Source organism: Puntigrus tetrazona, chromosome 21 (genome assembly GCF_018831695.1).
Source record: "Puntigrus tetrazona isolate hp1 chromosome 21, ASM1883169v1, whole genome shotgun sequence".
Lineage (NCBI taxonomy): Eukaryota > Metazoa > Chordata > Actinopteri > Cypriniformes > Cyprinidae > Puntigrus > Puntigrus tetrazona.
The window spans coordinates 10,109,049-10,134,746 of NC_056719.1; the positions used below are offsets into that span (position 1 = coordinate 10,109,049).

A 25,698-nucleotide genomic window follows, 5' to 3' on the forward strand; every position below is an offset into this window, starting at 1 on the left:
TAAAATAAAATAAAATAAAATAAAATAAAAAATATAGTAAGAGAATAGTGGAAAGGCAATAAATAAATAAATAAATTGATTCTTACCACACAAATCTTTATGACATTCACAGATAACTTACGCCATACACTAGTTCTCCAACCATCCCATTCCACATCATTGTCTCTGAGTCTCTGGCTCCGTACTTTCCGTCCCCCACTATTTCTAGTCTGTAGGAATAGCCCACGTGCTTGGCGATCTCTGCAGCCAGCTCCACACAATAACCTTCATATTTGTCATTACCCACGAGCTGCTCGTGGTTCTTCTTCAGCATCACATATGGAGACTCCTAAGGATAAAAAAACGTATTAATTTTGCATTTCTTCCTTTTTTTCGTGTGGTAGCAAGGGCCAGATCAGTCTAGTTGTTTGGTTAGTACATGATTCGGAGTAGCTGAAGTGGCTTGAAAGAAAATCTTGCATCAGCTACATCAAATGTTTTCTGCATTTCCAGCATATTTCTCAGCTTATATATTATTGAAGAGTTGTATTTCAGCTCAGTTCTGTGCATCTACACAGAACAACATCAAGAGAAAAAAAACACTCAACAACAAACAAGAGAAGTACATTGTGAAATGTGTGTATGAGGAAACACACCTGTGCTTCCCCATACATGGGTATAATATTACAGTCATGAAGGCTATTATAAAAGACAAATCAATAGTACAACTGTCTAACCACAGTCAAAGAAGTATCCTTAAGGGAATGAGGGTGTTTCTTTTTGGAGTTCCACTGAAATAAGATTAATAGACACTCAAAACTTTGAGTCAGCCCACAAACTGTGTCTTTAATGAGCAGAACAGTAAACCCAGCAGGGTTCAAAAGATCCACACTACCTCTCACCTTCCTGAGAGGATGGTGATTCACCCCAGAGGCAGGGAACAAACTCTTCTTAGTGAGGAATCATGTGGTGACGATTTTTTAGAATTTGCATATTTTTTAAGCCATGAAACAAGTGATATAACCTACCATTAACAGCAAAATATCACTAAGTACATGGTGACAGTAATATTGCTAATGCTTTTTATGTCTTTGTTATATGCTCTAGACAGTTTGTTAATCTAAAGGTGTAGCAAAGTACCGGTCATGATACAAAAATCCGACAAAACTAATTGTTGAAACAAGCACACTGTGTTGCCACGTTATGTCACCTGCATCTAGGCCAAAAAAATGCTTGAGAACCCCATATAGACTGCAGGCAATGGCCAACCAGGATGTATGTTTTGCATTTGCAAGAGAGGAAATAACTGTCTATACCAGCAGTGACAATAGTCTACTGTACAGTTGTCATTCAAAAAGGGAAGCAAAAACTAGTACTGCAGATAAACAAACTGTAAGCAAAGCAGGTTTTCTTATACTATTTTGAATATGAATTATACTGTGGTCTTAACTTTATACATTCCAGTCAACCATGTCATTATAAAAATATTTGTGTTTTGGAATGCTCAGATGTAAATTGAGAACAGCCTCCGTGTTTATTCTTTGCTTTGTCATTTGTACGCTTTCATTACTTTTCCTATTATTGAATGAATACTATATGTCCAACAATGTGATTTATTTGAATTTTAAACCCACAGTAACCTTTTATATTTTTAATATGGCTGCCATTTAATTTTGTTTAAATTAATTGGTAACTGTTCATATCCCGAATATCACACCTTAGCTTAATGACATCATTATCTGCATACACACACACATACACACACACACACACACACACACACAGAAAACATGCGCATTTCATCTTGATGAGACTGATGATTCACACTTACGTGACACAAAAAGATGAACTGAAATGGCTTTTAAAAAAAACTGTAAAAAGCACAGCTTACTATATTACTTTACTATCTTTATATTACAACTGGAGATGTGTAGAAAAACTCACCAAGATGGTGGTGACTACGTAGGTCCTGTTTTGCAGTCCAAACGTCTCGTTGAGCATGTTGCTGTAAGTAGCAGTGCTCACGTATTTCTCATGTTGGTTCCAGTAGCCCACCTGCAGGCAGAAGAGAGGAGTATCACAGCAGTGCACAGGAATTTCAGAGCCACTATTTTTAGAATGTTAAATATTCATATTGATGGCTTAAGAGGAGCTGTAATCACTTGAAATGCATACGCGGCTCTTAAAGCCTGCCTGTGACTAACACTTCATTTGCTTTCATCACAGCCAGTGCTGAAGTTTCAGGTACAACCTCAGGTTAATCATTCCGAATCAAATTTATGTCAGGAAAATGTCAAGCATGATCTGTTTTCTAAAATTTCAAGCGAGAAGTCAGAATGTACGATTACTGGGATGCACTGTTAAGCGTTGACACCAAAAGTGTGCAAAGCAGGGGAAAAAAACGATTTGATTTACTTTCTTGGGTCCGCTTGGGCCAAATTCCATTACACTGACGGTGAAGTTGGTTCGATGTCCTTTTTCATTAAACTGAACATGTCCTGTAAGCCCTTCAAACTGCACCTACAGAGGGAATCACATATAATCAGATTGTTCATCATTTCATCTTCATTCATCATCAATGCAGAACGTAACTAGGTGCGAAACCTGATTTACATTTTTGCACAGGAAGCCAATGACACTTATGCTGGGGCTACATGATTACTTCAAATAAAACTGAAATCATTATGGCTCAGTGTGATTATCAAACTGGCCGCTATTTATTAATATATTCATAATATTAAATAATACATACTGCATCTTAAGTGCAGCACTGTGTTTTACACACAAGCAGCTCATGATCCTGTGTTTTCAGTGTCTCAAAGGGGCAGTTACATTTGGGACACTCATCACATGAATTAGGGAAATTTGTTGCCAAGCTTGTAATGAAAAGCACTTATAAACTGGTTGTTGTTAACTCAAGAGAAGGATAAAGGGCATAGCAAACCTGGAGCTTAAATAAATAAATTGCAAATAGTTATTTGTTTCTAAAAAATGCAATAAGTTGCATGAAGAAAAATAGCATTTTAAAAAGCTGTAAAGCCGATTCTGGGTGGTAAATCTGGCTCAGCAACAGCCCCCGAAAACTTTTGGTCTTGACTCATTTAAAAAAAAAAAAAGATGCACAGAAGGTGTTTACAGTTTGTCTGAATGTATTTACAATCAGCATCTATATGATTGCTAAGAATTTCATCAGATAACAGATGAAACAAAAGCAGTTTGTGATTGCATAAAGAGGCTGAATCAAATTACGTTGGATGTTAAGATGACCCTAATGCGCTATGTTGGTTTGTGGGCAGGTTATATACTAACAGTGCATTATTTCATTGTTAGACTGTTAAGTCAGTAAAAAAAAAAAATACAAGCCAGTTTTGAGGTCTCCAGTTCTTCTGACAAAGTAACAGCTCTGCCATGAGAACCAGCACTCTGTGTAAAAAAAAAGTGCCTGGTTACCTGCTGTAGTGCTCTCTGAATGTCGATGCCCTGGCCCCAAGGTGCGGGAGGGTTTGCCAGACACTCTCCTGCATTCCCCCTGCGAGAGATATCAATGCGCTGCTTCCTCAGGTTCTGGAACGCAGTGGCCATGACTGTCACTCCGTCGTATGTGAGGGCTCCAGTGTACTGAGATGTTCCACAAAAAAGGACAGAAGAATTTATTCTCAACCTTCGGCTTTCGCTTGCCCTGCTGAAAAGACCAGCATAGACATTCACCAGCGCACACTGATGTGTTTCGTAGCTAGTTTAAGCAGAAAGATTTAATTCACCTCTAAAATGCTTTAACCAAGAAGGATCAAATTGGAAATTCAAGGTCTTTTCACCAGGGCACACACCTTTTTAAGTCCATCATGAGAGCATTTAAAATCATATTTTTATGACTAAGACCTTGCTTCACCTTAAGCCTCCTTTTGGGACTTTTCAAGTCTTTACTGTCAAACTCCAGCCAGTCTTGTATTGTCCTGCTGACAGCAGGGTTTGTGTAGTTCATGAGCTGGAAGCCTGTCACATTGGCACCTCCCTTCCTGAATTCTGTGAGATTAAGATCCAGAAATCCCTGAAGGCAAACACATCAAAATTCCCATTTATTCACACGTCTTTCAATCCTGCATTGATAGACCAGTGTTTAAAATAACAAGCTCTAATGCTCAGATAAAACGCAAATGCAATAATTTTTTATATCATAATTGTCTTAGGAAATGCTTTTTGGGGTAATAAAATGAGTTAAAGAATCTATTACAGTTTCTATTGCAGCAATAAGTGAGATTTAAAAGAAAATAGTATTCTGTCAAATAGAACACAATATAAACCCATACTCAAAGTCAGAACACTTTGACTAGATCTTAGAAAACAGCACATTAGAAATCAAGGATTTATGGCACAGTTGTCAATATTATGTGGTTACATGAGAGTCAGTGTTAGAGCTAATGATACAGTGATATGCATAGACATACACAGATACGCATGCTGGGTAAATATCACAGGATCTGTGTGATAACAGCTAATTGTATCTGTGTTTAAGTGTACATTTGCTTATCTGGGTGATGGACCCATGTGGCGACGAACCCTAGGGGACTCTATAACACAAAGTGTTGCATCCTTGCTGCTTTCATCATAATTGGTTATGGGATGACATCTTTTTTCATCATCGCTGAATTGGATTATGTACTTGGAGTCTTGTTTGGAGGATTTTCTTTTCTACCCATCACAGAACCTAATTATACATTTACAATGCTTCCTGTGAAGTCACAGTTTCAGTGCTGTTTTACAGTTTCTTTAGTCGGCCGTTTATATATATTATTTGATATTATAAAGTTATCAAAACTGAACTGAACTAGAAAACTGAAAACTAAAATATTAATGAAACGTTACCACAGTCCTGAAATAAGTGCCATAGGGAAGCTCTGAAAAGTATGGTCGTAGAGTGAAAATTAAATAATAATGAATAAACTCTAAAATATTATCTAAAGTTCAAAATCACACGTAAAGGTAAAGTTATAATGGTTCTTGTGTCACAGACTATTATTGCTGTAGTATTAGTATGTTTTCTGAGCACAGGAAATAAAATAAAAATTTAAATTTAAAGAATAAAAAGTGACATATCATTCACTTCGTTAGTCCTAACTGGTTTCCTGGAAAAAGGAAGATGTTATAATGGTTGCTGTACCTCTTCTATATGCTCCCATTCACAATGATGCAAAGAAGGGCATCCATTGTCTTACAAAATGGTACAAATGCTAATTCTGTCAGCTCAGAGGGTAATCTGCAATCTGTCTGCATTGTGTGTCGCATTTAAAAGCATGCACATTCTCCAGTCACACAGAAAAAAGAGAGAAAGTAGCCACGCAATGTAAAACACCACCATCAGTTTGTCTGAGCGCTCCCTTGCGATTCCAGTCAATGTTCAAGAGGTTAACCAACAATACATCTTAAGTAGCCTCAAGGCTCATAGTTCATTCATACAGACCAAAGAGGCTTGAAGGATACAGGATGCCTCACTTACCAGGTTTGCTAGTATGTAATGGTAGTTCTTCAAGTTCTTTTTTTGTGCCGCAATCTGAAAGACAAATGCAACACACATGAGAGCATAAAAGCACAACCCTCTTTCTTTCACTGTAGCTAATGGCAGGCCTCTTTCATTCGACGCCAATTAAAGCATAATTTTTAGCCTGGCTCTCTAAATAGCGATGAATAGGTTCCATCATTCAGGACTTAATTGCACACCCTCCCAAGCTCACTCAGTGTGGAATATCTGTGATCAGAAAGAGTAGTCGGAACTACACGAGATGGAAGGGAGGAAAGAAGGATTTGGCATCTGTCACCATAGGAAGTCCAATTATAGGACTTAATGACTACATGTGCATGAAGACCGCAGGAACACCTGTGAACGGCAGTAAGCCTCTGGAAGCACACCGCCAGGGTTAATTGTATCGGATGCTGATTTCTGATCATTGGGTTTGGCAGTGCTATCTTTAAGATCTTGTCTGAATGATGAACGGAGGCAGAAGTAATTGCCTTGGTGTGCCTGAAGGAGGAATTCATTGTTTGTCAAATCATTCTGGGAAAGATATGATATAACTTTAAGGAGTGTTGAAAAATTATCCAAGACATGTAATGTTCCATAATGAAGTCAGCATAAGATTTCTAAAAATGAAGACGGATGTCCCAGATTAACTTATTTGGTGTCTATAGGCTATAAGGTTAAGAGAATACACTATGAATTATGAAACATAAATACAGAGCTTTTTACATATTGGAATCCCTTTAGAAACTAAGAAATAAATTGGGAAAACTGCAGAGAAAGTAAATTATTAACAAAGGTATACATTTGTGTTGTACTAATAAGCCTCAGGTAACACTTTATTTAAAGTCTTTATGTATTGTATAATCCATTATAAATGTATTGATAATGGTATTTGATAATGATCATGATCATGTTAATTGATAATCCATTATATCATTTCACAAATAACCAAAGTTAAAATGCATTATAATATTGTATGTTTTGTTTGTGAAGTGTTTTAATGCATTATACTTTCTAAAGGTATAAAATATAATGTAATGCTTAGCTTAATACTTTCAGCTTAGTCTAACACATTTTCCAATCCATTCCACTTTATTCCACATATTTTCTCTCAAAATCCATGCAGAAAATGTGAACATTTTGTCTGGGCCCAACCACCTGGTCATGGGTTTACAAATACATGCACCACACACACAACATCAAAAACCGAACGTCTTCTTAATCATAGTATGAAGCATTCACCAAGTTTAAGATGGAGTTGAGTCTCTCTAGCTCACAGTCCAAAATGATCCTGTACTCCTTTTTATTATCCAGATCTTGGATGGCTTTCAAGAACGCTGCTTCTGTCAGGGTGTCAAAGTTTATGGATGTCACCTGCCAGGTCTTCTCAGCAGCAGTGTCCAAGATCTTTTGCAGCACTGTCAGACCTCAAAAAAAAAGTCTCAGTAAGAAACCTCATATGGCTTTAATTGAATATTCATAATAGGCAGCTGCTTGCATGGATACACATTTGTTTCAGTACAATATGTTGAAGCATCTGTACCTCCATAAAAACATCAGTGTTTTAAGACAGCGATGCAGCTTACAATAGTGCTGTACTGTAACACTCTAGGAAGTAAAGTCTTGATTTGGAAAAAACCCACATGCTCTGTTGAGTCACGTACTCCTGAGGAGAAGCTCTGTCTCCACATTCAGCAGGGGGTCTCCGCTGTTCTGCTCCAGCTCTGATCAACATCTGCTTTCATATCACTTAGAATCTCCTGCTTGGAATTATGGACAGCTAAACACTGAACTTCAAATGTTCCTCTTTTCTTCAGGGAAAATTCTGGGTGTTTTTTTTTAAGGAGAACAAGTTGAGACGTGTTTGAAGTTGTTTAGTCTGGACACATTTAAAAAAAAAAAAAAACCTTGAGCAATCATGGTTAAATCAAATATATGGATATGCAACATATTTTTTCACCAAACAGTGCTCTTTCATTACTTCTAGCTTGCTCACGTGTGATTCTCAGCATCACATCCTTTTATACATTCTCTTTTTTTGGTCCTCTGGTTATTAACTTTTCAAAGAAAACAGCACTTCATGTTGAGGAACAGCCTTTTGTAACCCAGTAGATCAAAAGCAATTGTTTGAACTGTATAGCAATGCTTTTCTAAGAGGAAATTAAATAATGTGATATTAATGGACATTGCTCTGCTGAGAGCCAGCATTTAGATGGCTTGCTGTGAATTTCATTAGAACTGAACAACCTATTTTATTGGATGCCTCTCGCCATGCAGAGACGAGAAGTACTATATGACTAAGCATGCATTGTTTCAGATCATTTGATTTTTCTGGTTACCTGTGTGCCGTTTGGTCATGAGATGGTTTCTTGCATATGGAGAGGAACTAATAAAAGAAAGAACGGCTGATTGTTCTTGAAACAGGAACTATCTGTCGACACTGACAGCTTGTTTCCTGTGTAACAGACGCGCTGATATAATTAGTTTAATGAAAGATGATTCGCTCCTCAGGAGCATCTGTATTTTTAAGGTGAGTGTTTTCTTAGCCTCCCGAGATTTATTGACTATGAATTGAACAAAATTAAGCAAATCCCTCCATCTATTAGACTTGTACCTGCGTCAATGACAAATAAGTCTTTTAAATAAAGAAAAGGAAGAAATGATTGCATGTGTCAAGCTTTCAGACGAGTTTTTGCATTCTTGTCGCATTTATGTGGTTTTGTTAAAAATTAATACAATTTTTTAACTAAGCTGAAATTTTTTCAAGTATATTTTTGAAGTATTTATGCCAAAAGCATCAATTAAAAGTAAATAATACTTGACTAAAGTCAAATTTGAATACATATTTTCAAAAGAAATATCACTACGTAGCTTGTTTTGGCAGACATGAGTTTTTGAATTGCTCCAAATGCTCACTTTTTTTCCTAAGAAACAGCCTAAGGAATTTCATTTTTAAAAACCAAATTATGAAACATTAATACTGCTATCATCGGCTTGTGCTCGGTTACGATAAGCTTACTGGTCAATATGAAAGATGGATTTTGCAAGCAGCAGAATTTTAACTTCAAAGACATCAAATCTCCAATTCAACCAGAGGCAGGTGCCTTCAAAGCAAACGTTAGATCAATACTGACACCTATAATCACACATATATAACCCTAATGTACAGAAACACAAACCACCAACCTGCAAATAAAGCCTGACTACAGATTCAGTGGAAAATCAGGCCATGCAAAGTTCAGCAAGTGAGATGTTTCAGCGAAACTAGCTGGCACTTTTAAATGGGTCAGGAAAATGACATAAACTCAAAGAAATTAATCCGAGACAACATTAATAAGCCAATTTATGTATTTAAATGAATTTGCATTTATTGTGAATGCTCGGTTGCACTTGCAGTTGTGGATTTGGCTCATAATTGGTGCTGTCATCACAGTTGCTCATACATTACGACCCAGTCTCCTAGAAGGATGCTTGGTGTAAAAAAATTTAAAAAAAGTGATTCGTTTTGCTTCACTGTCAAAATATGTATCAAAATTTGCCTATTTTTGTTAACGCTGTGTCTTTGAGAAGCTCTTGCATGATTTTTTTAAAAAATGTCTTTGCTTCTGGCAGAGATTGAACTATATCTAGAATTTAACAGATAGAAACATTATAAATATAGACACTGATCTTGGCCCACTGCATACTATTAGCATAATACGTTAACAATGCATATCATTAACTAAAAACAAGACTACAATCTGGACAGTAGTGTACAAAGGGACTCTTGGGTTAGGTTATCCACATAAATACTGATTTCTGCAGGATAATTATTAAAACTTTACTGCATAATTTACATATTACCTGCACGTCATTTGAAAGGCTTTGATTTTACATCTCTCTGTAAAATACCAGATTAAAAGAAGATTTGCTAATTATAGAATGAGTACTTGGATTATTATGCAACAGAAGCCAGAATTAGGTTTGTCATTGAAAGAACGGTGAGGCAGCCAGTGCATTCACTGGCATTCATTAAAAGACTGTGTCAGATTGCCTTTCGAAACGCCTCTACAGCCTTGGCCACACCAACGCTCTACCCTCTCCTGACGCCTGCGTCTCGGCAGCTGTGAAATTGTCTCGTGCCACAGAGCAAACCAGCTTTATCTCCCACCGAGCAGCACTAACCGGCAGATAAGACGGAGGGAGAGACGGACGGTGCGTTCTGTCCATCTCCCGTTACGCGACTGCGCTGTTGGTGATAAGGCAGGAAAAGGAAAGCAGATGAGTGTAGGGATTGTCTTGGAAAAGCCGAATTGGCTTGCTATCACCTGCTCTTGCTGTGCTTCTCCAAATATCTCACGCACAGGAACAAATTGAATTTCCGTCCGTCTCCTTTAGAGTCCAACGCAGTGTGTTTTCCTCGCCTTCCTCAACAAAGCCCGGCTGTGTGTTTACAGGCCCTAACTCTATTATCTGGGTCTTTGAGGAGATAGCGCACATGCGCCCGGCTCATCATGCTTCAGCTCGGTAAACATCTGTGTGAGTTGGCAAGGACAGATTTGGGGGGTTGTGATCACTAAACTGCTGCAAGCTCCACAGATGATGCTCGTCCCATCTGCAATGGCTTTCAGATGTCATCTCTGAACACCTGACAAATGGTGCAGTAAACATTTTAGTCTGAGACCAGGTTATTGTGACAGTGCTTTTGCATGATACTAGAGAAAACCGCGACACCTTGCCTGAAACACCTTTTTGCGCATGAAAATATCCATTAGGGATTTGAAGCGTTTTGAAAGTTGGACAATTTTTAACATGACACGTTGCCTTAATATAAAAATGTTGCATAGTAGTTACAACACCACAATAAAACCTAATACAATAATCTAGTTGAAAAAGTAAACAATTGAGGAAAAAAACTTGCCTGATGCACCTGCTGCAGACAAAGACGTCCAGATGGATATGGACATTTCAAAGCATGACAGAACCGGGGATGCATGATATTAAAATTCTCAACTATAACATAAGCCAGTAATTATTTATTTTAAAGGACAGTTCACCAAAAACAAATTAATCTGTCTTTAATTACTCACCCCCTTGTCATTGTAACCTGCAAGACCTTCGTTCATCTTCAGAACACAAATTAAGATATTTTTTTTATAAAATCGGAGAGCTTTCTGACCCTGCATAGACAGCAATGAAACTGACACGTTCAAGAAAGGTATTAAGGAAACTGTTATTTAGACCATGCAACATCAGTGGTTCAATAATGTTATGAAGCTGTTATTTTAGTTTTCAGCTTTTCAATGTCCTTACTAACTTTCTGGACCTTGAACGTGTCAGTTGTGTTGCTATCTAGGCAGGGTCAGAAAGCTCTAGGATTTCATCACAAGTATCTCAATTTGCGCTTTTAAGATGAATGAAGATGTTGTGGGTTCGGAACGATATGAGAGTGAGTAATTCACTACATTTAATTAGTAATAAAGTAATAAAATTTTATACTATTTTGTCTAAATAAATTAGAAATAGATCACTAAAATCTAAATATTTAGGTATCGCGACATGATTAAATGTACAGTATGAAAATTGCATATTTACATATAAAGCTAGTCCCATCTGCAACAGGTTTTGAAGCATTTTTTGAATACATTTGTCCTTAATATAAATATGCAGCGCATAAATTACAGTACTGCATTAAAAAAAATTGAATAATACTCAGGGATACACCTATAATGATCTGCCGAAATGTTTGAACTGCGCACATTCAAGCTATATATTTATTAACCAATAAAAGGATGATAAAAAACTTTATTTAGGCATCACAACAAATGAACTTTCAGTAAGAGTTATGATGGAAAATGAGCATGCACAAATACTGAATAACTGAAATAGTAAAAATATCAAAAATATCTAATATCAGCCACTAACTGATGTTAACGACACACCGTGCATATAATCATTCATTATACTGTGTGCAATTTAATTAGCACAAGGAAACAAACAAACATCCTGACAGATTTTGTGTCGGAACAGACATAGTTTTGATTACATCTGCCATGTTCTTGCTTTACCTGTGAGCTCTGGGTTTAACGTGCTACATGACATGACATAAACATTTCTCTCTCTCTCACACTCACGCACATAGACACACGTGGATACACACACAGGAGTTACTTAAAAGGTTTAAAATAACCTAGAGACTGAGTACTCTTGTATCCAGGCAACAGGAGAGCAGTGGGGGCTTCTAGAGGTAGTTGTTGTATTTGTGTGTGTGGATGAAACACTCGGTGACCTTGTGTTCCTAGTTCAACGCTGGCCCACATCTGCGTGATATGTGAATCAATAATGTGCGTTTCTCGATTGAGGTTTTAATTTTCCTTAACTTTGTGTAATCAAGAGTGGGGGGAGGGGTATAGACAAATGTAATATTGTGTAGCATGGTGGGGATGAACTGTGCCCGTTGACTGTGCTGTTATTTGTTGTTTGCACATGCTCTCCGTGTTGTCTTAGCACCGATTCACTAAAGGAATTATGCAAATCAGGTAACAGCACAAACGCTGCCACGAAATCTGTACATCGCAGAATCTCTCCACCACTGCAATCCAGACGCCTGAATCAGCTCTTTAAAATGCTTGACTACGCCACGCATCTGGATATATGGCTTCTTATGATGATCTTCTCTATTACAGATTGTGATGAGTAAATCCTGCTATAATCAATAGACGACGTACACAGATCCCTCTTTTAAATCAAGTTCTGTTTACCAAATGCTGTGTGTGAGTGGTAATGATGTGAAGTTCATTTCGCCAGACAAACAGAGCTGTTCATTTTAAATTTGCATTTTACTGCCATGGGTTACCTTGGGAACTTCACATGGGTTTTCAGATTAGTGTTTTTTTTAGTAAACAGAGTCTGTGCTTATCATTATTTGACGAGGGTGCTTCGGTAAACGGGGCTTTCGTATGTTTTTTTAATGCGTTAATACATGTTTAAATGGATGCATAGAATGCTAGAATTAGGGCTGTCATAAAACATTGTTACTGAGGAAAAAAACTGACAACATCATGTTAATACTATAAATATTGTAATGTTGTAAATAATCTGGTGTAATCTTGATACTCCAGCACAGCAGGTGGCGATAATGTGGTTAGAAAGAAAGACGGTGACAATGCAGAAAAATACGTAACTGATATTGCCGCACAAAATTTTGTCGAGGAAAATGACAGACGAAAAGGTACACTCTCATTTTCTCGTTTCTTCGTCATATTACAATATAAGTCAACAGCATGGTCTTTTTGTACACCTCTGTACAGTATATTAAAATTTTTGCATTTGAATATTAAAACATTCAAATGCAAAAACACTGCATTCTGACTTTAGAAGATGCAATGACAAAGTATTGTTACATTTTATTAGTTGCATCCCAAATTATTAACTATACACTATGCACTTTAACACTTGTACTTATGCACTCAACCATGTAGAGTATGAATTATTTTATAGAACAAACTACTCGCTATAATTCATATTATTCATGCTATAAAATATCATAAAATAGTGAATGAGCATGTGATTTGGGCTACAGCTAATGCAAAAAACAAAGAAAAACAAAACACCACAACGCGTTTACATGCTTGACGAATTGATAACCGTTGTGGTCCTAATACAGAGACTTCTGTACTCAGAATTGCAGTCCAACCATGTATAATTTATGTTGTAGAACAAAAAATTAAACTCTCTTCAGGTAACCTGAACTCACAAATCGAAGACTGCTATTCTAAAACCCCTTTAGGAAATTCCCAAAGGGAAGCCATGGTGAATTAGTCTTCCGGGTTGGTCTACAAATTGATTTCATGACTGAACAGTTCTATAGCGCTGAGTTTTGTGAATAGGGTGCAATCAATAATGAGCCTAATTTACATAGAAATGAGACATGTTTGTGCTAAAAATAATGACAATGAGTTTTTAAAAATATGTTGCAACTCTAATGCATTTAGCACCAGGTTCAATTGGATTGTGGATGATTAACAAACTGGTTTTCGTGCAGAAGATACTCTGCACAACATTGACTCAAATGTTAAACAAATTCACTAGCTGGAGAGCCGTAAATGACTTCAGCAGGAATGATTTGATGACGGCCTGATAATGATTGGATATGGCAAATACGATGGAGCGCCTCACACACGTCTCCACTATGGTGCAGCCAGTCCTCATCCATACTCAAATCACAAATGAAGATCTTTCAGTGGACTTCAAACAGATTATCAGAACAATCCTGAGGGAATCAGGGAGCCATAAGTAAAATTACTACACCCGAGGCACTGGAAATGTCAAAGTATAACCCTATTACAAGCCAAGCAGAGCACCTCAACAGGATTACACCAAATCATCACGTTTTTCAAACTTTCCCAGCAATATCTTCTAAAGCTCCTAAATCACAAATCACTAAATTATCTGCAGTTCATCTTTGTGACATCCTGTGCAACCTTACAGAGTATTACAACATTTTATCACGACTGCAACTGCAGCGGCAATGCAGATACAGGGGGAAAAAAACAAATAATGAAATATTTACCTCTCCCTGAAAAGCCTGTGGTAGCACTACTCATAAATTTCCGTTATTGTGTTTTTGAAAAGGCACGTTAGTAGGATAAAAAGCCAACCTGAGTCTGAGCTGTACATGTAGACGAACTTGGTCCACTTGTAGTGCTCGACAAGGCCGATCAGAGCATCCTGGAGCTCAGGTCTCAGCTGGATCACAAACTGGTTGTTGGTATCGATGGGGAAGCTGGGCGTGACGAAGCACACGTGCAGAGCGCCACAGAACGACATCAGCATGTTCATGGTCTTCCTGTCATACAGGCCGATGATGGCATAAACTCCTTTGGAGAACTGGGAACAAACTGAGAAGAGTACAGGAGAAATGTAAAAATTTATGTAATGGTTCAGTTTGCTATTAATAGTCAGTATGGTTAAGGGACACATAATATGCTCATGTAGAATAAGATATTAATATGGCCCTAAAAAGTACTAATAAACAGCTAATATGCTAATAGGCTACTAGTTAATAGTGAGAATTGTTTCTTAAAATAAAGGGTTTTCTGAACAGTAGGCCTATTTCAGTTAATGTGGTCATTTAAGATATTGATTTTTATTACTGTTATACTAAACACAAACGTGTTATGAATAGTTATAGTTATACTTTTATCTTGATAATAAGTCTTAAAAGTAATAAGTACTTTTAAAATAATAAAACATTTAGATGTTTAGGAATGGCCTTCACAAAAACGACGGTTGCATCAATGATAATGCATCAAAACCTTTGAAAAACCTTTGAAATGCTTTTAAAGGAAACAAAGCAAAAAATACTCATACACAAAAATAATGAATATGATTTTTTTTTAATGTGCTGGTGCATCTACAACATCCCAGAATAAAACACCAGCTCATTAACAATATGAAACTCGTGAAACACTCATTAGCATACATTTTCAATCAATACCCAGTGATGACAGAAAAAAACAAGTGCTGGGTAGTCAATACGTTATCTTAAATTCTGTCATGATCACCCCCCAAAGCACTTCCTCCTGAAAAACAAGACCTCAATACGTCTTGCCCTGCATTCTTCTTTGTAATTACAGTGACAGTGAAACCTCCACCCACCAATCATCTCTGCTCCAGCCCCCTCACAGCCGGCTAAACCCCATGTGCTTAAGAAGCACATGGCAATTGATTTTTATTGCAGTACGCCAGAAGGGGGCCTGTTTCATGTATTTGCGAGTCCTTTGTTGCAGACAGTGTCAAATCTAGGTCTCCTCAAGCAGAAAAGCTCCAAAGCACCCCGTAAACACTGAGATAACACATTTTCACCTGAACCCCAAACTGTATCCTACCTCATTCCCTTCACTTTTATTCTGTAAATATAAAAATGCTCCTCTGAGACATTTCAATGCTCCACTGTCTTGTTTAAACCCTTCCACGTTGCATGCATTAATAATAATGTGGGCGTTTTTATATATTAATTATAGTGCGTTTGTAATAACTGTAACACCATATGAGAGCCTCATTTACTACACATTTTAATCTCAGCTAAAATTCCAAAGTGTTTTCAAGCTAAGACCTTCCATTCGTTCCAGCTAATGTATAATTCCAGGGGAGATCGTACCATTTGCATTCAGACATGTTGGTTCCCTGGGGCTTTGAGCATGTGAATGAGGGATGTGCCACAGTTGTGACATACTTCAGCTCCAAATCTTCCCTTCGGGCGAGCAAACTTTCAAACCAGCCTCAGAAAACAACTGTGATAGCAGATAGCTTTCTCCGCTTCTCATCTACTACAGTCGGCACTGTTTAAGTCTTAATAATCACCCTCATTGTCCCCTCCGCAGCACTGATAGTGAGGATTGACAAATGTACTGTCGCTCGTAGATGTTTATCTTTTAAAACAGGCGATAAAGAGTCGATGCAAGGCTACGCAGTGCATTTATCTCAATCATTTGGAAAGATAACGCAAGATTTCTGCGTGCACATCTCCTTTATCAGCGTTCTTCATGCCTACCGCAGATAAAAGGAGGAGGGAAACGGCAAATAATTTTTATGCGGTGCTGGCTGGAAGGAGTATCAGGGTTTGAATCTCTGTGTTGGGGTATAGAGAGCGTGTGTAGAAATGTATAGTTGGGGGAGGGGGGAGGAGAAAACAAGTTTCCTGCCTGCGGTGATCTCCACGATGCTGAAAGATGTTTGTGACAGGTGGGTCCGGTGTGAGTGATCTCGTCTGATCTTCAGTCACTGCAGTGAAGATGAGAGGAGCTCCACTGCATCAATCTGTTCCAGCAGCCTCTGTTCTCCTTGCCTTTGGTTATTGAGCAGCTGAGGTAAAAAGAGTGTTTGAACTGATGTGCAGTCCTGTGACATGGCTGAGAAACCAAAATGGTGACAGGAGGCATTTATGCCAGCCATGGTCAATCAGAGATGCGGATTTGTACTGGTGATGTTTTGACTGCGAATTGTTTACACAAAAATGCACATTTTTTCATCAGTTACTGACCCTCGTGTCATTCTGACCCTTTATTTCTAGTATAACCCATAACAGACCTTTTAGGCAGAACGCCTAACCTTCTATTTTTCTTAGACAACTATAGTGGATGGTTATTTTTACTGACAAGCTCCCAAAAGGATAAAAATAAGGCACCATATACATGGTCCATATGACTCATGCGCTATATTCCAAGTCTGCTAAAGGCACACTATACACTCTAAGTGTAACTGGCAAATGTTGCCTTATTTCTACGTGATCTGATACTTAAAATGATATTGTTATTGTAGTTAATTTGACTAAAATAAAAATAGAATCACATTTATAAATAAAACCAGTCTAGTCTTTTCCAGCATAAATACAGCATCTTGGGATGTGATGTGTCAGGTTTAACATCAAATAAAACCAAATAGTGGCACAAACGTCAAATTTGAGAGTTACAGAGACAGCAACACAAAATTGTGGTCGGTTTTTTTACACAAATCCATTTTATGTCTTCCAAAGAATATTAAAAGTAAATTAAAAGTCTTAAGACGATAAGAATTTAACAGTTTTGAAAAAAGTATCTTATGCAAAATTGTAAGGAAAATAGTTCTAGTAGCCTAATATTGTTAGCCAATCTAATTTGCTAATTTGTACAAATTTGTACAAATTCGTACAACTTTATTCGGAATTATAAAAATTATTCTTTACTGTCACATTTGATCTTTGCTGAATAAGAGCATACAATTGCTGAACTTTTTAACACTGGTATGGTTTTATGTTGCTGTTTTTATATCAATTTAATTTATGTTTATTTGTATAGCAAAAAATAAAATCACGATGTAAGCAATTTCAAAAAAAAAAATCTAAAGCACAGTTTCTCCGAAATCCCTGAGCGTCGACTGGCGCAGAGCAAGCGAGAATTTGCATTTCCTATGGGAGTTGAGCTTAACGCTTGTGCGGAAAAAGCGTTGATAACGGCTAAAAGTTCAGAGATGTTCAACTTTATGCAAATAGCAAGTGAAAAATGCCAGGTGGCAGCCAGTCCCTGTGAGAAGCAGGTATGACATCTGTCACGAGTTTATGAAATATGGTGATTGCGCTTGCATTTCTGCTGGGTTAAATGCTTAAATTATATTGTTTTAGACGCTGGACAAATTAAAATTGCTTGGCCTTTAAATGTTTAAATGTTAAATAAAATGACACTGTATTATTACTTCATTCGAAAACAATCATCATGTTACCCACAAGCCGTAAAAACCTACTTGTATTTTATGGTCTGTTCAAGAGACCATTGTTACAGCTTTTTGTTAAAGCTCTAATTTGTTTCTGATCGCGTTTCTTAAAAGCATTCATAAATTCAACAATGTAAAAATTAGGGAATGTAACAATTCACTCAATTCACGATGCGAAACGATTCAGGAAGCAATACATTCATATAAACTCCTACTCCCAATTGCATCGTGATTCCTTTAAAATCTCAACCAACTTGAATTGGCACATATTTTTACAGATTTTTAGTAAAAAATCAGCTCAGAGCATCATTACATTCCTAGAACTGAAATGCAGTATCGAAATTCAGCAAAAACTTAATAAAGCTTGTTTATTCTGCATAAGTTTTTCTTGTATGCTTCACAAAACATAATATAATTCTAGGGTTGAAATGACATGGGAATGAGCTAATGTCAAAATTAAAATTTTGGGGTGACCTTTTGCTTACAAAATGATGAAAAGGTGGCAACTCATCGCCCAAACCTGTAGCATTAGGGCCCAGAGTTTTACGCTACAAGAAAATACCTAGATCATTTCAGATTACAGCCAAGCGGCTCTTTTTGTCACCTAACAGAATCAGATTTTGTCCCTGGTGTCCTCTAAGCGGCTTGTAGCCACAGTCTTTGCAAGATGATATATCTGATAAGGTACATTTTTATCACTGTATCATTCCAGCCCAGTGAAGGTCGGGGAGCATGTAGCCCCACAGGCGCATATCCTGAAATCACCACAGCTAACCTCAGCCTGCCTGTGCCATTCCCTCTGAACTGCATCCAGTTCCTAACAACTAATGATGCTAATGCCATGCCCGTCATCTATAAATCAAACATGAAGTTTACTGGTATCAAAAAAAATGCATTTAATTGCTGGAAGTTCTTGATAACTGCTTTGCAGATGAAGCTAATGTGGCTGTGTGAGCTATCCTTGGCAATCTTCTTTGGATATTCAGGCTAGCTACCACATCAATGCACTCGCTGCCTTTAAAGTCTTCCATCGCTTCTATAGAAAGCTTCGAATTAAGGCAACCGCACAGGTAAAAGCTCTTCAGCGGTCTATGTGAGTTCCACAGGGAAGACACACAAAACAGTGTTTGTTCCTGAACTCGCTCTGACGAGAGCTTCAATGGGTCTCTTTGGAGCCCGCCTGATTGACATGCTGTGGACATTTGGCCCGACTGCATGTCAACGTGATGAAAGGACTGATACATGCTGAAAGGAGGACCACGGGACTAATGCCAAGAACAGACTGTCATAAAGGCTGGCGATATGGCAAAAGCAGAAACGGATTCTTAAAATAATTCATGTATGGGAGAAAATGAATCTGTCCTATTCACAATAGACAAAAGCCTGAATGCCAGGTTGAAAATGATATGATGATGGGGTTTTTTATTCAACTAGAAAGGCATGAGGAGAAACACTCATTGCCATCATGACATGACACTGACTGGTTATTTCAACTGTCACTGGGAGGTCGACGTACTGCATGTAGCTCACTATTCATCAACGCAACTGACAGCATCAACTTCGACATTACATCAAAGGTGCATGCAATTCTTCAGCATTAATATTGTATAGCCATTTTCATGTGGGCTGATGTTACGTTTGAAAACATCTAAGGGCTAATTCTGATCAACTGTTTACTGTCAAATACTGTGATGCATTTCAAACGAAGGCTGAAGTGTATCACTGCTTGAAGAGCAGGGGTAGCTTGAAAATAAAACTTTTGTCATCATTTACTCACTTTCATCCTCAAACCTGTGCGACTTTCTTCTGCTGAACACAGATATTTTGGGAATGTTTCGATTGTTTATGTCCTTGCAAGTACAAGCCAGTGGGCTCTAATCTACATTGGGACCCACTGACTTTTATTGCAGAAGATTTTTTCAAAAATATATCTAAAATGACACGAGAATGAGTAAATGATGGCATTGCTCTTCATACACACTCTACATCATGGCACCTATAGGTGAGTGTTAATTTCTATAGGTGTATAATCCCACAATCGCTTCCGCTATTCAACTTGCTGTTCCTGAAGAAATTATAACTATATAGGCAACCGTATTATAACCGACCTGTCCACTGTGTTCTCCATTCCTCTTGATATAACACTGTACAGTGTCTTGCCATGTCAGGTAAAGCCCACAATTATCAGAGCGGGTTAAACTCTCCTTCATGTGGTAATTTGGGGAACAATTTTCTTTCTCAGAAGAACACCTGTCTTGTTCCAACTAAATATTGTCAGTTCCCTCCTACATAAGTGGATTTTTCACTATAACTCCCTTTGTGGCTCTGCTCACACATACATACATAAAAACCCCTGAAAATAATCACTTTGGCTATGATGCAATGAATAATAGATTAAATGAATCTATTTGAGTCGTGCTAAACGGTTACTGTAGCTCTTCAGAGTCAAGGCAACTTCAGTAACCAGTTCAGGCACATATCTAAGAAAATAAGAGCCTGTACTGCTGTATGTGCCATTTCTGCCATACATGTCATCTATTTTACAAAGTATTATAAATATGTTAAGAGACAATGATTTGCAGTAATAGGAAAGCATCAAAATGCCTTATTCAAGAAATATAAAGCATTTACATGTTTTATACAAAGATGCTGTTTTACTTTGCTTCTATCAGATGCTTTCAAAAAATGAGAAGTAACATATGAAGTGAACATCCAAACATCTGATCTGGTTTGCAGCATTAAATACTGCAACATGTGTTCAGAAATGCATGAGACCACATTGCATTTGTAGTGTAGACATTACTCTGTCCTGATGTAATCCCAGACAACAAGGACCACCTATTTCTGTCAATCAGCAATTGCACTAAAACAGAGGTTCTCAGCCCTGTTCCTGGAAATGGTTGTGGGTGTGAAATGGAGGGGGGCTAAAGGAAAAGGGTCGAGAGTCACTGCATTAAAGCAAGAGTTGGTTAGAGGCTCTTTAAAGGAAACCGACCGTCTGAACCCCCTCGAAATCCAATCACAAGTGACTCACAGGAGACTCATCTGAGTTACATGTTAATACCAAGTGTAAACTGTTTTTAGTCTCAGCTGACCACTTATGATCAGTTCAGTTAAGATGGAAATACCTAAAGAAAGTTTAAAACAGCATCACCGTGCAAAAAAGCACAATACGAACATGCTGTTTTTAAGTATTATAATGGAAGTGATTTAATGCTAAATTACTCCAAATCTATTCCAGTGAAGATACAAACTCAACTAAATTTTGGATGATTTGAGGGTGAGCAATTTTTTTTTAGCAAATTTTCATTTTTAAGTGAACTTTAACTTAAACGCCATTTGCCAACCATTCAATTATTTGCCAGTGAATGCAAAGTGAAATAAAAGCACTCAAATGGGCTTTAAATTATAAGCCCACTCTGTGCTACTGCACTGTTATTGTAGAGGGTTGGTCATTTTCACTCATAACAACTAAAAGCACAAAATTAAGACACAGCTCTCCTGAACATATCAATCAAGTGACAAAAACGCTGATTTTCTTTTGTTATGTTTCTTTAAACCCCATTGATCGTTCTCTAATTCTGGTCTGTTCTTCCAGCAAAAGAGAAAAATGATCAAATTATCATCAAACTGAATTTTGTTGCCCCTCCTGACACGCAAACTGCTCTAGTGATCTCAGGTTTTGTTCTGGGAAGGTGTATGTAGCGATTAGAGGATAAGACAGCAGCCATGCACAATCGCCCTGATGAGCAAACTCTCTGCAGATGTAATTAGCTCCATATAATTACTTTCACACTTCCCTGTGACAAGAACATACAGACTCAGCCTTTACTTTGTGTGTTAAACTTTCCTTTGATAACCTCCCTCTAATAAGACCCTCTCCGGTGTCACCCTATAAAAATGCCCTGAGGAGTCCCCTAAAATGGAAAACATTGCTCCAGCCCCAGTTTCTCTGCTCAGCCTCCAGTAAACAGCCTACTCTGCTTTTAGGCACTGAGACTTAAAAGGGCACCACTGATGTGTACATGAGAGAGGTTTGTCACATGCACTCATCTGGGAAAGACTATAGCACATATGAACTTTTCAGGAAGATCAGTCTACTGTGCTAGTGTCGAAATATCTCAAACATCTGAAATCTCTTCATCAAAAGCTGCTTGCATGCTAAGCATTATACAGTGTTGTACGTCGCTGGCAGGGTTGAACAAAAACATGGAAAGGTTGTCTGTGTCAATCTCAGACATCAAAGGGCAACATTTGTGACTGACAGCCAGCTGAGCTAGGGATGAGGATGTTTTCTCTGTTCGGCTCGTCTAAATATGTTCATATTAGCAATGTAAAGGATGCATTTCATATTCTATCTCATGGCGGAAAATATGCTGTCAAATCTGTAAATACACTGTGAAAAAAACATGTAAAATGTAACAACTGTGGTGCCATACATTTGCAGAAAAAAGGTTGTGATGTTGCTTCAGGCAGCCTTTCAACATCTCAAAAAAAATAAACCAAACAGAGGCAGCAATATGCAAAATAAAATGCACATCCTTACATATAACGGAGATGCGTAACTATTTGAATAAAATAATCACCACACAGTGACTTCCAGTAAACGTATTGACTTGCTAAATATTATTTTGTTTTGCACCATAACAATATATATGCAAAAAAATACAGCAAAAATACATGCTCGTCTTGTTAAACCTAATATGTTTTAACTGTATACGTTAAGATTACAGTTAACAAGATATTTTATTGCAATTTTTTTCTAATATGATTTAAAATGTATTTATTGCATGAAGGATGCATAATGTGTTTTGTAAACGGACACGTGGCCATGAAGGGAATTAAATTAAACAAACCTCTGTGGTAAAAGATGCATTTGTAAATGCGAAAACCCACCAACTGGCTTGTGTCAAATTCAATCTCAGGTATTCTAAGACGTTTTGCCAGCTTTGCAGTTCCACCTGACATCTTGACGTTATTCTTGACAGTAATCCATCTGGGCTTAAGACTGTATAAGTGAAGGCACGTTTACAGCAACAAAATGTCTGAGGTTCTCCTACTTCGCTAAGCCTACACTGTTTCGCTGGTAAAAAAAAAAAAAAAAAAAAAAAAANGCAACAAGCGTGATGGAAACAGGTCGTGCGCACTGCAGAGGTTTGGTTTTGGGAAGAGTAACAGACCTCTGAGAGATACGTTAATACACAACTTACAGGCGTATGTCATGGCAAAGCTGCTCCCCGTGTCCACCATGTCCACTTGTGGTACCAGTTTAGGAACATCGTTGTGTTGAGAGAGCGCGAAACGGAACACGTCGTATTCATGGGAGTCGGTTGGAAACAAACCTCCTGTCGAGATTACAATAAAGTCATTCAGGAACAATAACGCGTACAACGGAATGTATTTAAACCCAAATGGCTAACTGTACCTCATCCCGTTCGACGGAAACTTTAAATCACTGTCAGGGCACGGTTATAAACAATAGCCGCTGAGCACTTACCTATGTTGATGTTACTTGGGAAACTTGAACATGAACACAACCCAAGCAAACCGGTTAAGAGTAAGACGAAGCTTTGCCACATATTTCCGTTTGCATTTGAGAAACTGACAAAAAGCCAAATGCCAAACATATATGTATGCATGTATGTATATCCCAAAGTCTTTGTCTCTTCACTCACACTGAGCCCATAGCGTTAACGCGGAGCCAGCAGAGCGCAGTGAATCCCAGTCAGTCCTGTTAGTAATACCGGTGGGTGACTGAATGAGCGTGTCTCTGACAGCCCTACTTACAATGAACACACTCTCTGTAGTGTCAGCAGAAGAAAGAAAACGCGGATCTTGATCGCTTCCTTAACACCATCACCGCGCGCTCCCGGTAGGTCGTTACTCTACTCGGAGCAGAAGAGCAAATAACTGGGTAAACTTGAAGCCGTGCGCAGACTGTACCATTTTAGAGCCGCTTGATTTCTCCGATTGTTATGCTGTGCAGCTATAAAATGCGCCCACATTCAAATATCTACATTAAGAGCATAAAATAGAAGCCTTAAGTGTGATAAAGCTTACGAGCTGCAGGAAATAAATTGGCACTGTCGGTGCAAACGACGTTATTCGACAAGAAAACAAACAGCGATTTAAACACGGCGTATATTTCTGTATATGGGTCAATGGTAAATATAAATATCTGAGACAAAAGGTTTAAAAATGCGCAAGGAAAATATTTCATGTTGGTGAGCACGTTAAAAAATTGCATAATAATTTCATTACAATAAAATCTTTGATGTCAAGCAGCCTAGCAGCCATTAAAGTAAAACGTGCTGAAATGTTTTAATTACACATGATTAACACCTCAACGTATTCTTGTATTATAACATATTTCTGTAATTAAATATATTCTGTAAAATGGATTATAGTCTAATATTATGCATTGAGCATATATGCATATGCTCAAATGATAATAAATTAGTTTCATATGATAAGAATAAGAATGAGTATAAGAATGATGTCACACAGTCCCAATGCCTGATGTTTAAATTTAAGAAAAAACTCTAATTCTGCCCAACATAGCTATGTAATAGAGCAGTGGTTTTCAACCGTGTTCCCTGGGACCCACAGCTCTGCACATTTTGCATGTCATTCTTATCTGACTAACTCATTTGAGTTCATGGAGCTCTTTCCTAATGAGCTGACGATTACAATCAGGTGTGTAAATTAGGGAGACTGCGGGTCCCCGGGAATAAGTTTGAAAACTACTGTAATAGAGGACAATTTCTTTAAGGTTCACTCACTCTCAGCCTCGAACAATAACCCTGACCCGTCATTAATTTTCATGAAACACATTTTCTTTTAGAATTAAATCACAGCAGAGTCCGTAAAACACACATGAAGTAAAATAATGATATGCAACCTAAGGCATAGCATCGCACAGGTTGCACCTAAACTACCTATAAATGTCTCTTGTATTCACATCTATATTACATGTACTGTAATGCATTGCAAACTGAAACTGTCAGCACTTTCTGAATTGCATGAGTAAAAACTATCAAATACAATATGTTCCATGATTTCACCTATGCTAAATACATTTCATTTTACTTTACATTTTATGATAAATGATTGTGCACCTCTAAGTAGTTACTACACTTTTTTTCTATATTTTCTATTCTTAGTTATTTGAATATGCTCTTAAACTACAGCGGTTTAATATAATCATAAAATTGGGCTGAATATGAGTGCTGTCCACTGAGATTAGATTACATTAACAGTGACATAGCCCTATATAATTAATACAGCACAAATGGCTTCATCATCTACAGGATGTAATGACATTAACATCCATGACACGGACCAATTACAGTGTGGTGGAGCTCCAGTCCCCCTTGGCGTACCAACAGAAGGAGGAACTCCTCTACTATTCCCATGGTTTATTGTGTTGCACCGGCAAGTGCCAAGAAAATGCCTTATGGGAATCAGGAACATGAGTTGCTGCAAGTTAGCTGAAACAAAAAAAGGATGAATTATTGAATATCCATAAATAAAACATTAATGTTGTAAATAAAATAAGTGAGGTTTGCTTGAGTGCATGTTCTGCAGTTTCTAAACTGGGTGGCTTCAGAATTTAATTAGCTTTGTTTGAGGAGAGTGTCCACTGCAAAAAAAAAAAAAAGCGATAATCATCTTGTGTCTTCTTTAGGGGTTTTGAGTTGGCATTAGGAGTGTATTTACTTCATTTATAAACACATTAAAAACTGGAAGCCATTGCACATCATATTGTACATGTCATTTTTAGCACACATTGCAATATTTATTTATGTATTTATTGGTTGGTTTGCTTGTTTGTTAAATGCATAGAATATAAAATACTGACTAGCAGTGGTTGTCAGAACTTTACCATAAAAAAATAGCAAATACATATTTTGACTGTATGTAACACTATATGTCACTAAACAATAATATATAATATATAATGCAATATAAAGTTA

At 37.5% G+C, this 25,698-nt stretch overlaps 1 protein-coding gene across 1 annotated transcript in view; it reads right to left on the bottom strand.

Moving 5' to 3' along the window:
• LOC122326060 (glutamate receptor 1-like) overlaps nt 1-23,787 on the bottom strand; it is a 25,105-nt gene extending 1,318 nt beyond the window's left edge. The window contains exons 1-10 of the mRNA XM_043220731.1: nt 23,220-23,787; nt 22,933-23,067; nt 14,134-14,373; nt 6,737-6,921; nt 5,474-5,527; nt 3,869-4,027; nt 3,430-3,597; nt 2,395-2,499; nt 1,924-2,034; nt 122-328 (exon numbers count right to left, since the gene is read on the bottom strand). Coding sequence (XP_043076666.1) covers nt 122-328; nt 1,924-2,034; nt 2,395-2,499; nt 3,430-3,597; nt 3,869-4,027; nt 5,474-5,527; nt 6,737-6,921; nt 14,134-14,373; nt 22,933-23,067; nt 23,220-23,361 — 1,506 coding nt within the window. The 5' untranslated portion in view covers nt 23,362-23,787. The remainder of the gene's footprint in view (nt 1-121; nt 329-1,923; nt 2,035-2,394; nt 2,500-3,429; nt 3,598-3,868; nt 4,028-5,473; nt 5,528-6,736; nt 6,922-14,133; nt 14,374-22,932; nt 23,068-23,219) is intronic.
• Nucleotides 23,788-25,698: the final 1,911 nt, after the last annotated feature.